This window comes from Myodes glareolus, chromosome 3 (genome assembly GCF_982192425.1).
Source record: "Myodes glareolus chromosome 3, mMyoGla1.1, whole genome shotgun sequence".
In the NCBI taxonomy this organism is placed as follows: Eukaryota; Metazoa; Chordata; class Mammalia; order Rodentia; family Cricetidae; genus Myodes; species Myodes glareolus.
This window is the reverse complement of record NC_142028.1, coordinates 65,335,981-65,349,191: the sequence shown is the minus strand read 5'-3', so window position 1 is coordinate 65,349,191 and position 13,211 is coordinate 65,335,981. Positions and strand designations below refer to the sequence as shown.

Sequence of the window (13,211 nt, the reverse complement as noted above, 5' to 3'; positions counted from 1 at the left end):
AACACCCTAAGCAGACAGGAGGAGGTAGCATACCCTGCCACAAGATTCAGGTTCAGCACCCATGCAGGCCAAGCTGTCCCCATAGCAGCAGCTGTGCACGTAGCTAGGACTGGAGCCGCAGTGCTTTGCAGAACCAGCCGGGAGGATAGGGGAGCACAAGGACAGAGTGGGCTGGAACACTGGGCGAGGTGGAGGATTTCATTCCTCCTGCCCGAAGCAGCTGCTTTCACCTCCTTCCTTCCTGCATTTAGCCAAGCAGCTGGATGTGGCCCTGGGGGCTGCGGACCCACTCTCCCCCACCCCACCATGCTTAAGCCAAACACTACACAATGCTTCCTCTCATTCCAGTTCTTCAGCATGTGACAGGCCAGGAGCAGCTGAGAGGGCTCTGAGGGTTCGGGTTCTGGAGAGGGGATTTCCAGGAGTAGAGGAGGGTGTCCTGCTCTGCTCCCTGCTGACATCATGGGGGGGTGGCAGTGAATTTTCCTGGTCATGGTGTTAGGCTACCCCCCCCCATATTCCAGTTCAACAGACCCTATGGCCAATGCTGCCTCCCAGACTTGGGGCAAAGGGGCAGGTAGCAGTTGGGGAGAGCCCATAGACTGCAGCCTCTTCCCAGGCCTGAGGGAGGTTCAAGCAAATGGCTGGATGCATGAGGCAAGAGAACTGGAACAAGGCCTGAAGGTGTCTGGAGAGGGAAGGGGAAGTTCCCTGAGCTCCCCCTGGCTTCCTTTCTGCTCTTCCCTCCCTGGTAGAGGCACCTTTCTGGGGAGGGCTTTCTGTTGAAGTCTGAACAAAGGCCTGGGGGAAGCTAAACTCAGCCTGCGCCCCCCACCCCGTGGCTGGGGTGGGCTCCAGTTCCTCACTAAGACCCAGCCAGTTCAGGTCAGCCTCCCAGAGGAGGTAGGTCCTTGAGCAAGTCAGGCCCTCCTTGGGGCCTATCTGTAAGCACCATGGGGGTTCCTTATGATAGCAGTTTTAACCATCTAGGATTTAAAGCTGCCCATGCTGGATCATCAATGACCCAAAGTCACTTAGTGCTGGGCCCTGTACTGGGCAAGACCAAGGCAAGAGCCATCCACCCAGCTCCTGTCCTCAGGGTACCTGGATAGTAAGGTATAGTGATGCAGGTTTCCCCACAAAACTCCAGTGAGTCAGTCAATGATCACCTAACCCCAGTGCCACAAGTCCCTTTTCCCCAGCTTCCCCTCACCCCTCAGTTCTACTGCACATGTAATCTTAGGGAGGCTGTCCTTGATCTCCCCAAAGGATCTCTGGTTTAGTTTTATTAAACATGATCTTATTGTAGGCCAGGCTGGCCCCCAACTTGCTATAGAACTGAAGAAGACTTGAAATTCCTGGTCCTTCTGCCTCTATCAGCCAAGCGCTGGGACTGCAGACTCTGCCCCCACACCTAGCTCTGGTCATGATTTCTGGCCTTTCGTTATTTGTTCACCGATTCATCCTTCCTTGCTGGCACTCTCACAGATTCTGAGGTTCAAGAGGGATGAGACTTCGCCTCTCTTGTTGATGCCCGGTTCAGTGCCTGGCACACAGGAGGTACTGAGCATTTGCGAAGTTAGTTGTCTCCCTTTGCTGTCTAGACCCAAGGCAGGCAATACCCATCCAAGCACAGGGACTAGAAGATGCACAGAACAGCCACTCTACTGCAGTGGAGGGAACCCTGCCTCCATAACCATGGCCTGGGCCCCAAGCTAAAAACCTGGGCAGAGACACCACAAAAACTCTCCTAACCTTCAGTCTCTTGGACAGGATACTCTAAAGGCTGGGGCTGTAGATAATGTTCCCCAGGAGTATCCAAGAGATGGGGACAGCGGTGCCGGTGCCCTCAAGGATGACTCAATGGATAGAACGATGAAGCCAACACATCCTGGGGAAAGGAACACACATCAAGTGACCGCACCACAGAATACATGAGATGCTACAGAAAAGCAAACAGATCCAGCCTCACGCGAACGTGGTCATTGCCTTGTGTTAGATGATAAAGACAGCCAGGCGATGGTCGTCTTTAACCCCAGCACTCAGGAGGCAGGCGGATCTCTGCGTTCGAGGCCAGCCTGGTCTACAGAGCGAGTTCTAGAACAGTCAGACCTACACCAAGAAACCTTGTCTCAACAAACAAAACCAAGCAAAAAGACAAAATAGAATGATATGGACTATTGCTGAGCATGATGACATGTGCCCTTAATCCCAGGACACAAAAGGCAAAGGTAGGCAGGTGTCTGTGAGCGAGGCCAACCTAATCTACATGGTAAGTTCCAGGACAGCCAGAGTGACACAGTGAGGCCCTGTCTCAAAAATTTTGGAGCTGGAGAGATGGTTCAGCAGTTAAGAGCAATGGCTGCTGTTCCAGAGGACCTAAGTGCCAACCCAGCACCTATATGGTGGCTCACAACCATCTCTAACTCCAGTCCCAGGAGATCTGACATGTCTTCCAGCTGCCATAGGCACTGCGTGTAAGTTCTGCGCAGACATACATGCAGGCAAAACACCCATACACAGAAAACAAATGAATGAACTAAAATTTAGAACCACATAGTTCAGCATAGAGAGGTGGCATTGCCAAGCTACTGGGTCTCCTTTCCTGGACACAATTCCTGCGCCACACTCTCAAATCCAGAGATACATTGAGTCACAAGCCACTGCACTTCCTATGTGTTAAGCCAAGGCACACCTAGTCAGACTGAGGGCAGCTTAGTCAGGGTCATACAGCACAGCTGAGCTCCAAACCCAGACATGGCAGTATGTACCTGCCTTTAACCCCCCACACGAGGTCTGAGTTTGAGACCAGCCTGGTCTACATAGTGTGTTCCAAGTCAGCCAAGACTACATAGTGAAACTCTGTCTCAAAAAAAAAGGCGGGGGGAGGGGAATGGGCTGGAGAGATGACTCAGTGGTTTAGAGTATTATTGCTCTTACAGAGGACTCCAGTTCAATTCCCAGCACCCATGTGGTGGTTCATGACTATTAGTAACTCCAGTTCCAGGGGATCCGACACCCTAACACACTCTTCTGACCTCTGTCGGCACCAGGCACACACATGCACATAACATACATACGTGCCAGCAAAATATTTATACACATAAATAAATCTAAAAAGTGAAATTTAAAAAAATTGTTTGGGGGCTGGAGAGATGGCTCAGAGGTTAAGAGCATTGCCTGCTCTACCAAAGGTCCTGAGTTCAATTCCCAGCAACCACATGGTGACTCACAACCATCTGTAATGGGGTCTGGTGCCCTTTTCTGGCCTGCAGGCATACACACAGACAGAATATATATACATAATAAATATTTTTAAAAAATTGTTTATGTACATTAATGTTTTGACTACATATATATGTATGTATGTATGTATGTATGTGTGAGAGTGTTGGGTCCCCTGGAACTGGGGTTGCAGACAGTACAGGAGCTGCCTTGAGGATGCTGGGAATTGAACCCAGGTCCTCTGGAAAAGAAGCCAGTGCTCTTAACCACTGAGCCATCTCTCCAGCCCTGTTTGGTTTTTTGAGATGGGGTTTCTCTGTGTAGTCCTGGCTGTCCTGGAACTCATTCTGTAGACCAGGCTGGCCTCAAACTCAGAGATCCACATTCCTCTGCCTCCTCAGTGGTGGGATCAAAGGTGTGCGCCCCCCCCCAAAAAAAAGAAAGAAGAAAGAATGAAAAAAAATCAAGGCTGTAAGAGAGGGAGACTCCACTGGAGTTAAGGATCTTCTCTGAAAACAAACAGTCATCCTAGACTCTCCACAGCCCTACACCAAGGACAGCCCTCCTGCAGTGAGTGGCCAAACAGAGGGGAAGGAGTTCCTAGGGTGACCCCTGCTGGGCTGGCAGTGGGAAGGAGTTCCTGAATTCTATCACTGCCCAAAGGGAACAGGAGGGCCACAAACCCCTCCCCCAAGGATAGTCCTGCTGAAAGCTCTCTCCTTAGGAACTCATCTATAACCACATTACTTGGGAAAGTATGGCCCTTGAAGATTGTCAGGCAGTGCCGTGACAATGTCATTTATCATTCACACCGACAAGGTAGAGTCTCAAGTGTCCCAGGCTGGCCTAACCTCCCTGTGTGTCCATGAAATGACCTTGAACTCCTGACACCTCTGGCTGCCACCTCCCAAGTCCTAGGCTATAGGTGTGTACCACCACACCCAGTTCATTCTGTACAATGGCTACAGAGATCAGAGCCAGTGCCCGATGAATGCTAGGTGAACTCTACCCACTGGACTACGGCCCTAGCCCCAAGCTGCCCAGCTGCCAGTCTTAAAAAAAAAAAAATTCTGTATAAGAGTGCTCTGTCATTCTGGCCATCAGATTCCATTTCAGATGTGAGCCCTGAGACACCATGTGCGTGCTGGGAATTGAACTCAGGACCTTGGGAAAAGCAGCCTACACTCTTAATCACTGAGCCATCTCTCCAGCCCCCAAGCTGTCAGTCTTGGCCTCAGGCATTCCCATCACTTTGAGCTATGCCTGACTGTGTACTAAAGACACCTTCTCAAATGCAGGAGACCATTGGACCTTGGGCAACTTGCTTCCAACCTGAGGACTCTTTCACCTGTACTGGTGAAAACTGCTTACCTCCAAACACAGAAAAGCCTGCAGTGTCTGAGCCACCAGCCTTCTGTTGATTCTCCTCCCCCTTCAAACTGGCCCTTCTTCCTGCTGGCCACCTCCAGAAAGCCTTCCCTGGCTAGCCACTGGACCTGGCCTGGCCTCGGTCCCAGAACACTCCATCTCCACAAACTTGTCGAGGGGATCTTTCCGGAAAATATGGATTCCTGTTTGCTTTTGCTTTTTCAACTTCCTCTTATGTCTGCCTCCTCCCGTGAGACAAGGGAAGACTCCACCTTCTGTGACTCCACATCAGTAAGAACATGTGTGTCCGAGATGCGACTGAAACATGGACTAAAATGAACTAAACCAATGTCCAAGTCCTCAGCATCCCACATGAGAGGACTGCCATCGCTGGACTGCACTGCACAGTTCACAAAGAGTTTGCATGGCTGCTATTTAATGGATTCTTGAACACCCTAGTTTTACAGATATGGAAGGGTGTCTTGGAGCTCAAGGGACGGCAGGGTATTTCTTGTCAACCTCCAAACCCACTCCTACCAGACTTGCGTTGACTAAACTTATAACAGAATCTAGCAACCCCTTGCCTTCTGCACTGACTTCTCTTTCCTGTAAGTTTTCTGTCCTCTCTTCTAAGAACCTTGGATCAAGGCTGTGTCCAGGGAAAGGTCACAGAGAAGTTGCTTGTCCAATGTCACGGGTCTGAGTAGCTGTATGAGAATTGAACTGAATTGAATTGCCTGACTCTGGTACGGTTCCCACTCTATCAGGTTCCCTCAGCTCTCTCTGGGCTGACTCCTGTCTGTAGAGTGAACTGTGTGAAATCTTCAAGTCTCTGCCCCGCAGCAGTGGTGGCGCGCACCCTTAATCCCAGCACTCAGGAGGCAGAAGCCGGTGGATCTGTGTGAGTTCGAGGCCAGCCTGGTCTACAGATTGAGTTCCAGGACAGCCAAGACTGATTCACAGAGAAACCCTGTCTCAAAAAAAATAAAACACAAAACAACAACAACAAAAAGCTCTCTAGGTCTCAGCCCTGGGTCTTCTGGAGAGTCCTGTTAGTTTGGGAGACTTCTGAATTCCATTTTCAATCTCAGTCTGGTCAAATTAACCATTCACTGTCACTAAGCCTCGGGGTTTTCATCTGCAAAGGAGATTTGTGTTGTTGTTGATATGTAGCCTGGGCTGGCCTCACATTTATTCTTCTGCCTCAGCAGCTCCAGTGCTGGGATTCTAAGTGTGCTGCCACCATGCAGGCTCTGCAAATGGGCTCTAGTGAGGAAATGGTAGTAAGTCTCCCGACACATCCAGAGTAGTCAATCAATGTCAGATTTCTTCCTTTCCACTCTGAAAGGGGAAGTGCAGGAGTCCTGGGGGAAAGACGTGCAGCTCAAAACTCCACTGCAAGCACCGTCTCCCACTGTACAGTAGAACAGCGATGGAAGCGGGGACCTGTGTCTCTCACATCTCTGGCTCTCAGAATGAGATGACCTAATGAGCTTCCCACAGAGTCCTTTCTGTCCTTCCAGAAAGTTCCCTCGTGCATCCCTCCTTCCCCAAGCTCCATCCTGATGGCCATTTGCTCTGAAAGAGTTAAGCCTCCAGCCTTCCCTTCTTGGCCAGTGGAGATTAGAGAGATCGGATTTATTTCTCTTAATAAACAGAAAAGAAGTTGGGCCAGGCAGGTGACAAGGAAACAATCGGAACAATAGAGGGCTGGAGCAAAAAGGAACAAGACTGCCCTTGGAAGGACCCGGGGCCACCTCCAGACCTGGGAAGACAACAGCTCAGGGCAGAGGGTGTCACCCATGCACGTGGACTCAGTGAGGCTGACATGCTGCCCAGAAAGCCCAGTGCCACTTAATACCAAACACAAGGCAGGATGACCCCAGGAGACTGGAGTACTAAACAACAACTCAGTAGTGGGCAGCCCTCTGCCTCCAGGCTGGTCACCTGGAAAAAAAAAAAAAAAGAAGGGAATCCACTCCCCTTGGGGTAGACCACCATCCCCTGACAACCTGACCACAACCCATTGAGCTGCAGTTCTATCGCAAGCTCTCCTAAGGGAGAGGGGAATGACTTCACCCTCAACCCCAGTGGGGAATCCAGGGACAGACTTCCCCTCCAGTTGAGGGTTGCAGAACACCTGGAAACACCCCTCATCCAAACCTTCCCTCAGGGCTTGGCCCATTCATCTCAGTCCTAACTTCTATTTGTAGCTGGGCCGCAGGGAAACAGGGCCCTTATCCAAAAGGAAGATCAGACCGGATGCAACACACAAGAGGTTTTCCACCCTCTTCCTGACCCCTAAAGTTCCTTCTAATTCTCCAGAGGTGGTTAAAGGACACTGGAAAGGTAAACATGGCTAGATGGGGTGGGCCATGACCCCTCGTTCCCTCACCTTCAGCACTGTGGCTGGGTGGTATAGGAGAGACACTTCCAGGGGCAGCCTGCCTTCTACTTCCTAGCAGAGCCTAAAAATCTCCCCACCAAACTGAAGAAAGAAGCAGATGCAGGAAAAGCCAAACAAGTGGCCAACATACAGTGACCCTAACAGGGATGGGCCAGGTCCTTCTCCGTTTCTCAGGCTGTCCACCCCTTAAGTTCCAGGAAGAGCCATGGGCTCAAAACTGCATTAGGACTAGGAAACAGCTGCTAGACTTCATCCACCCAGCCGAGGCACAGCCTCTCGATTTAACTTAGACCTCAGTTTCCCCCTTTCTCAACAGCAGTAGATCCCTACCAGGACTAGGGAAAGGAGTGAGGAGGATAGGCCTTTGGTGATCTCACCACCCCAGGAGGTGGATGTTTGTGGTTTGGCCCAGGTAAGGAGGGGGTGGGGGGTGAGAAAAGCTAACACTGGTTAACAACCCAAGGTAAAGGCCTCTAAGCTGAGTCCTTTGTGGGGCTGGGAACCAGGATCTACCTGGAGGGCAAAAACTCCTTTGGAGCAGGTTGACCTTAAAGACCCAAAGAGACCACCACCCCAAGACCCAAGGCCACCTGCCTCTCCCATTGGCCCCAGGCCAGAGTCACGTCTCTGACCCCCTGACTCAGCAGAGGGCAGAACCTGGGAGAGCAAGGGGGAAGTGTATCTATCTCCACCAGGAGGGCCAACCAGCCGACACTTCCTGCTTCAGCCAGGGGATCCCTGCCCCAAACGGGGGTCTCGACCCCTCAAAGTTGGATAGACTGTGTCCCTGGAGCGACGCAGGTTCTATGCTGGAGTACCCTAGGTTCTTCACTTCCTCCAACAGCACAGCCTAGGAGACAACCTTTCTACACAGGTCGACCCCCCCCACCCCCGAGGACCCACCCTGCCACACCCTCGGAGCGCTCAATCCAGGTGTCCAGCCACCTTACCCCGGCCTTTGCCCTTGGCCCGCTTGGCCTTGTCGTCCGCCTTCTTGGCCCTGGGGGTGGCCGAGTCGGCGCCCTCAGCCCCGGCCGCCTTCTTCTTGCGCCGTTTGCCCCGCAGCCAGCTGAAGGCGCGGCGGAGGCCGGAGCGGGACTTCTTCCTGCGCGGGGGGCCGCCGGGGCTCCCGGGCTCCTCGGCCGCAGGTGCGGCGGGGGGAGCGCGGGCCGCCATGGCGCGGGGCTGGGGGCGCGCGGTGCCAGCGGCGGGGGTCAGGCCCCCTGCGGCGCGGCGCCCATGCGCGGGGGCGGCCGCTGCTGGAGACGCGCCCGGAGAAAAGTTTGGGCGGCGGAGGCCGAACGAGCGCTACGGGGGCGGGGGCAGCGCGGGCGGGGCCGCGGGGCGGGCGGGGCGCGAGCGGTGGGAGCGGCCGTCGTGGGGGGGGGCGGTGGCAGCGCAGTAGCAAACCGCCCCTCCCCGCCAGCAGAGCCCCGAGGACGAGGTCGGGCTACAGAGGAAGGGGTCTCCCCCGCTGCGAAAGTCTGTTCCGCGGAGGACCCCGAGGGAGTTGGGGGATCCATAGGGCAGTAGGGAAGGGCTAGGCTAGGACCACCCCAGGAGAGCTGGTCGTCTGGAGTACGTTTGAGGAAGACTTTTTCCCAAACACCTGGGACCTGTGGCGGAGAGCAGGTATTCCCCTGGCTCAGGACCACAGCAGACTCAGCCTCCAGCGACGTTCTGTGTTCCTGATACATTCCTGCGTTCCTGGAGTGGGATGATAAGGCCTCAGTTTACCCTTAATTGACCTTCCATTGCCCTAGGACACCCTTGTTAAGAGTCGGGCTTTCCCACTGAGCTGCTCAACGGAGATAAATTAGGGTGGGTCTTTAAGTAGGTGCCTAGAATGTCTGGTGTAGCTAGTAAGAGAAAGCCTTCAGAAATCTGGAAAATGCTGTGTTCATTTCCTTGCAGGCCTCTGGTGCTGACCAAGCCCTTTTATATCTCTGACTCTACAAGCTATGAGGAAAGCAAGGTAGGGAATGTTACCCTTTAGAACAGAAGGAAGCTCATCTCCACCTGGAGGCTAGAAATCCTACTCCTAGGTCCCCAGAAAGGGCTTGTGGTCGCCCCACAGTTAAGAGTTGTCCAGCATTATCAGCTTGAAACATCAAACAGCTTGGTCCTTGTCCTGGCATGCAATAGACCTCACTCTAACCGGGAGCTGACTGACTGCTGCACCTGCCTTAACCCCTGGATGTCTCAAGGCTCCAGCTATGGAGAACCTGGGCCCTGAGGCAGATCACCAGCTATCCACGCTGGGCCTCAGTTTCCTGATAGTACCACTCAAACCTACACTCTCTCTGAGCCCTCATTCCCAAATAGACATTGGGCCCTGCCCTCGGGGGGCTTCTGACCAAAATCTTCCTGTGTTTACTGTCAAAGGAAAGGTGTCAAAGGCATTACTGAGACCTTCAGAGAAAAGTGAGCAAGGTCTCAGGAAAGGGACAGTCTGCACGCATTCAGTAGTGTGAAGGCAAACACCCTGGCTTTTACATTTGTTTTCACCTGTAAACAAGTCTTAATGCCAGCCACGCACAGCAGGAGGGGGAAGGTGGATCCCGCTGCAGCCCTTGCTCTGGCTTTTGGCAGGAGCTTTAGGAGAGTGTTCATTATTTCTTGCCCACTACCAACTCTTTCGATACTCTTCCCAGTGGCAGAGTTTAGCTATATAATTTGCAAGGCCCCTTGTTCAACTATCATATCATCATCTTATGATGGACCTAGGTAAGCTGCTACCACCACCACGCCTGACTGCAAAGGATCACCCCTCTCAGGGCTCTCAGGGCTGGAGAGATGGCTCAACGGTTAAGAGCATTGCTCTTCCAGAGGACCCGGGTTCATGGCAACTTCCAGCTCTCTGTAACACTAGTTCGAGGGGATCCAACAGCCCTCACACAAATATACATGCAGGCAAAACACCAATGCACATAAATCATTAAAGTTGTATTATTTAAAAATTTTTTTAAAATCATCGCTTTCCATGAACTTGTAGCAGTGGCAGGGTGCTTGCTTCCCTTGCCTGAGGCCCTGGGCTCATCACTGCTCAGTAGGAAGAGAAAGGAAAAGGACTTCAGGAGACAAGGGTGCTGGTAGCTCAGAGCCCTGTCTCCAGCCCCAGCTCTCTCTCGAGATCCGTATAGTCCAGTTGTGCTAGTGCCATCTGTAACCCCAGCTCTCAGGAGATGGAAGCAGGAAGGTCAGTTCAAGATCATCCTGGGCTACAGAGGGAATCTGAGGCCAGCCTGGATTTTATGAGAACCTTGGTGGGTGGGCAACACCAAAAGGTTCTATCTAGCTCAGAACCTTTCTGAGTTCAAGGCCATTATGTGACTCCATAAATCCCCAGGAAGGCTCCTCTCAAGACAGAATCCCCTGGAATTAACCCACAGAGCAGAGCCTCTAGTTCAGAAAGGAAGGAAAGAATATAGAAAAGTCAGGATTATATCCCATTCCCTCCTCCTCGTTCCGGCTTCCCCAGGCTCAGAGAAGCGGCCCAGCTTGCCCTTGTTCTCTGTCCTACTACTTAGATACACTTCTGGGACACCCAGCCTGGGAAGGGCCAACCTGGGCCCCAGCTGTGGCTGAGTGCTCCTCTGGATTCATGATTGCCCGGCTGAGCTCCCTTACTTCCGTGGCAGGACCTGGAAGAGACTTCCTAGCAGTCCCTGTAACCCACGCACAAAGTCCAACCTGGAGCCAGCCTGTCACCTGACCCAGCAGGAAGTTGCCAACCTGTCCCTGGAGAGGAACTAGCAATAACCAGACTTAGGGCCGCAGCCCAAAGGCCCTCTAACTTTGCTCTAATGTTTTTGGAAAGCTTAGGACTAGCTCTACCGCCCACAGGCACCTGCTTTGTCTCTGTCTGGCCCCGACTTCTCCCAGTACAGACTCCTCTCGGCCAGGCAGAGGTGTGAAATGCCCCTCATTTCAGTTGGATCCTAGAAAGGGGTTGGGAGCTCCGGTGCCTACCCCCTCCCTTGTCGGCTTTTGGACCAATTGGAAGGGCTAGAATCTTAGCGAAGGGCGGAACAATCCTGCTAAATTGCAGGCCCCCAGTAAACCCTTGGAAGAGAAACACACACACACACACACACACACACACACACCTGCAGAAGCCAAACCACCCCCTACCTACCAACATGCCCTCGCCCTTGCCCTCTAAGTGCCCCCCACCCTACCCCATCTAGCAGCTTTGTTAACATTTCAAACAACCTCCGCTCTGAGAACTTCTTTGATCTTCCCTGCAGAGCCCCAGACTAATTCCACCCATTCAGCCTCTCCCCACCCTTTCTGGGCTGAGAGGTGAAGTAACTGCCCAGGGTCATGGGTAGTGGCCCAGTGCAGGTGTGCCCAGCTCCCAGTTGATGCCAGCTTGCTAGAAGCTGAAGGAAAGAAGGAATGAGAAGATTTAAGAGCAGAGAGACGAGGTCACTGCCACCACCCAGCAGCCTCCCCTGTGGAATGGGTGGTGGTTCCCTTCATTGTCTCAGTAGATAGCTTGACCACCTGTTCTGGGTTCCAAGCATCCAGAAATGGGCCACAGTCACTGGTTGTTATTCGCTTATTAAAAGTAATGATTAATTTCCTGTGTATGGTATGTTTTGTCTGCATGTATGTATGGGTATCACGTGTGTGCCTGGTACCCATGGGGGCCAGAAGAGGGTGTTGGATCCCCTGGAACTGGAGTTACAGATGGTCATGAGTCACCATGTAGGTGCTGGGAACCAAATTAACCTGGATCCTCAGGGAGAGCAGCCAGTTCTCTTAACCTCCAAGCCCTCTCTCCAGCCCCTATTAATCGCTTGTAACAGAGGGCAGTAATTGGCCTGGCGGCTGTATTGTCAGCAGCTGTAATCCAGCTACCCAGGACGTTCAAGTCTAAGGCAGCACTGAGAACCCTGTCTCAAAAAGAGGTGCTGGAGATGAGGAATACAACTCCTCAGTGGTAGAGCGCAGGCCTTGCATGGCCTTGAGTTCAATTCCCGGTCCATACTGATTCTTTTTCAGTGACGCCACATATTTCCTCTTTCAGGGTCCATTATTGCTACACCCTCCCCAGTCAAATGAACAAAACTCTTTGTGTTGCTGAAGAGGAGGATCACCTATGCTCCTGACTCAACTTGACTTCCTGATCCGTCTCCACCTCCCAAACGCTAGGATTACAAGTGTCTGCCACCACTCCTGGCTTACGCTGCACTGAAGAGGAAGCAACTTGGCCCTCAAAAGTACTCATCAACCGAGCTGTACACCCAGGCCTTGTGGGGTTTCCAAGAATTATTTTTATTTCTATGTATATCTCTATGGGAATACGTGCACACCTCAGAGAGGGTGTTGGATGCCCTGAAGCTAGAGTTCTGTGTGGGTCGTGACCTGTCCCTTGAGAGTTCTGGAAGTCAGACTCAGATACTCTACCAGAGAGCAAGCACACTTAACTGCTGAGCCGTCTTTCCAGCCCTTTCAACCCTTGTGGGGTTTTTGTTTTGTTTTGTTGATTTTTTTTTTTTTGCCAGAGTTTCATATTGTAGCTCAGGCTGGCCTAGAACTTACTTTATATTCAGGGCTAGCCTCAATCCTTCCACTTCAGCTTCCTGAGTACTGAAACCATAGGTATGGCTCATCATTCCTGGCTTCCTTTTTATTTTTAGTTATTTGTTATTTGTTTTTATTTTTTGTTTTGCTTCGTTTTTCAAGACAGGGTTTCTCTGAAGCTTTGGATCCTGTCCTGGGACTCACTCTATAGACCAGGCTGGCCTCAAACTCATAGAAATCTACCTGTCTCTGCCTCCTGAGTGCTGGGTTAAAGGCATGCCCCATCACCACCAGGCACATTTTTTATTTTTATCAATTGTTTTTTTATTGTGTCTAGGGGTATGTGTGTGTGCAGGAGTGTGTGTATGTGTGGTCGAATATAATTTTCTGAAGTTGGTTCTTTCCTTTCATGACGTGGGTTCAAGGAATGGAACCTGTCAGCCTGGTGACAAATGCCTTTACCTGCTGAGCCACCTTGCCCAGCCCTTGTGTTTCTGTAGAAGGAGTCTCCCTGTGTAGCCCAGGTTATCTTCAAACTCATGGTCTACCTGCCTCCACACTCAGCCCATCCCCACGTTCTAACAGATAAAATAGGTAAAAAAGCAATGCTCTGTATGAATCGATTTTATTTTATAAATCAAAACTTTCAGGCTCTGAGAGTAAAGAGCCTTTTGTACAA

General features: G+C 51.9%; 1 protein-coding gene across 1 annotated transcript in view; it reads right to left on the bottom strand.

Moving 5' to 3' along the window:
- Nhsl3 (NHS like 3) overlaps nt 1–8,198 on the bottom strand; it is a 29,648-nt gene extending 21,450 nt beyond the window's left edge. The window contains exon 1 of the mRNA XM_085686630.2: nt 7,951–8,198. Within this exon, the coding sequence (XP_085542756.2) occupies nt 7,951–8,176 (226 nt within the window). The 5' untranslated portion in view covers nt 8,177–8,198. The remainder of the gene's footprint in view (nt 1–7,950) is intronic.
- Between the last annotated feature and the right edge of the window lie 5,013 nt (nt 8,199–13,211).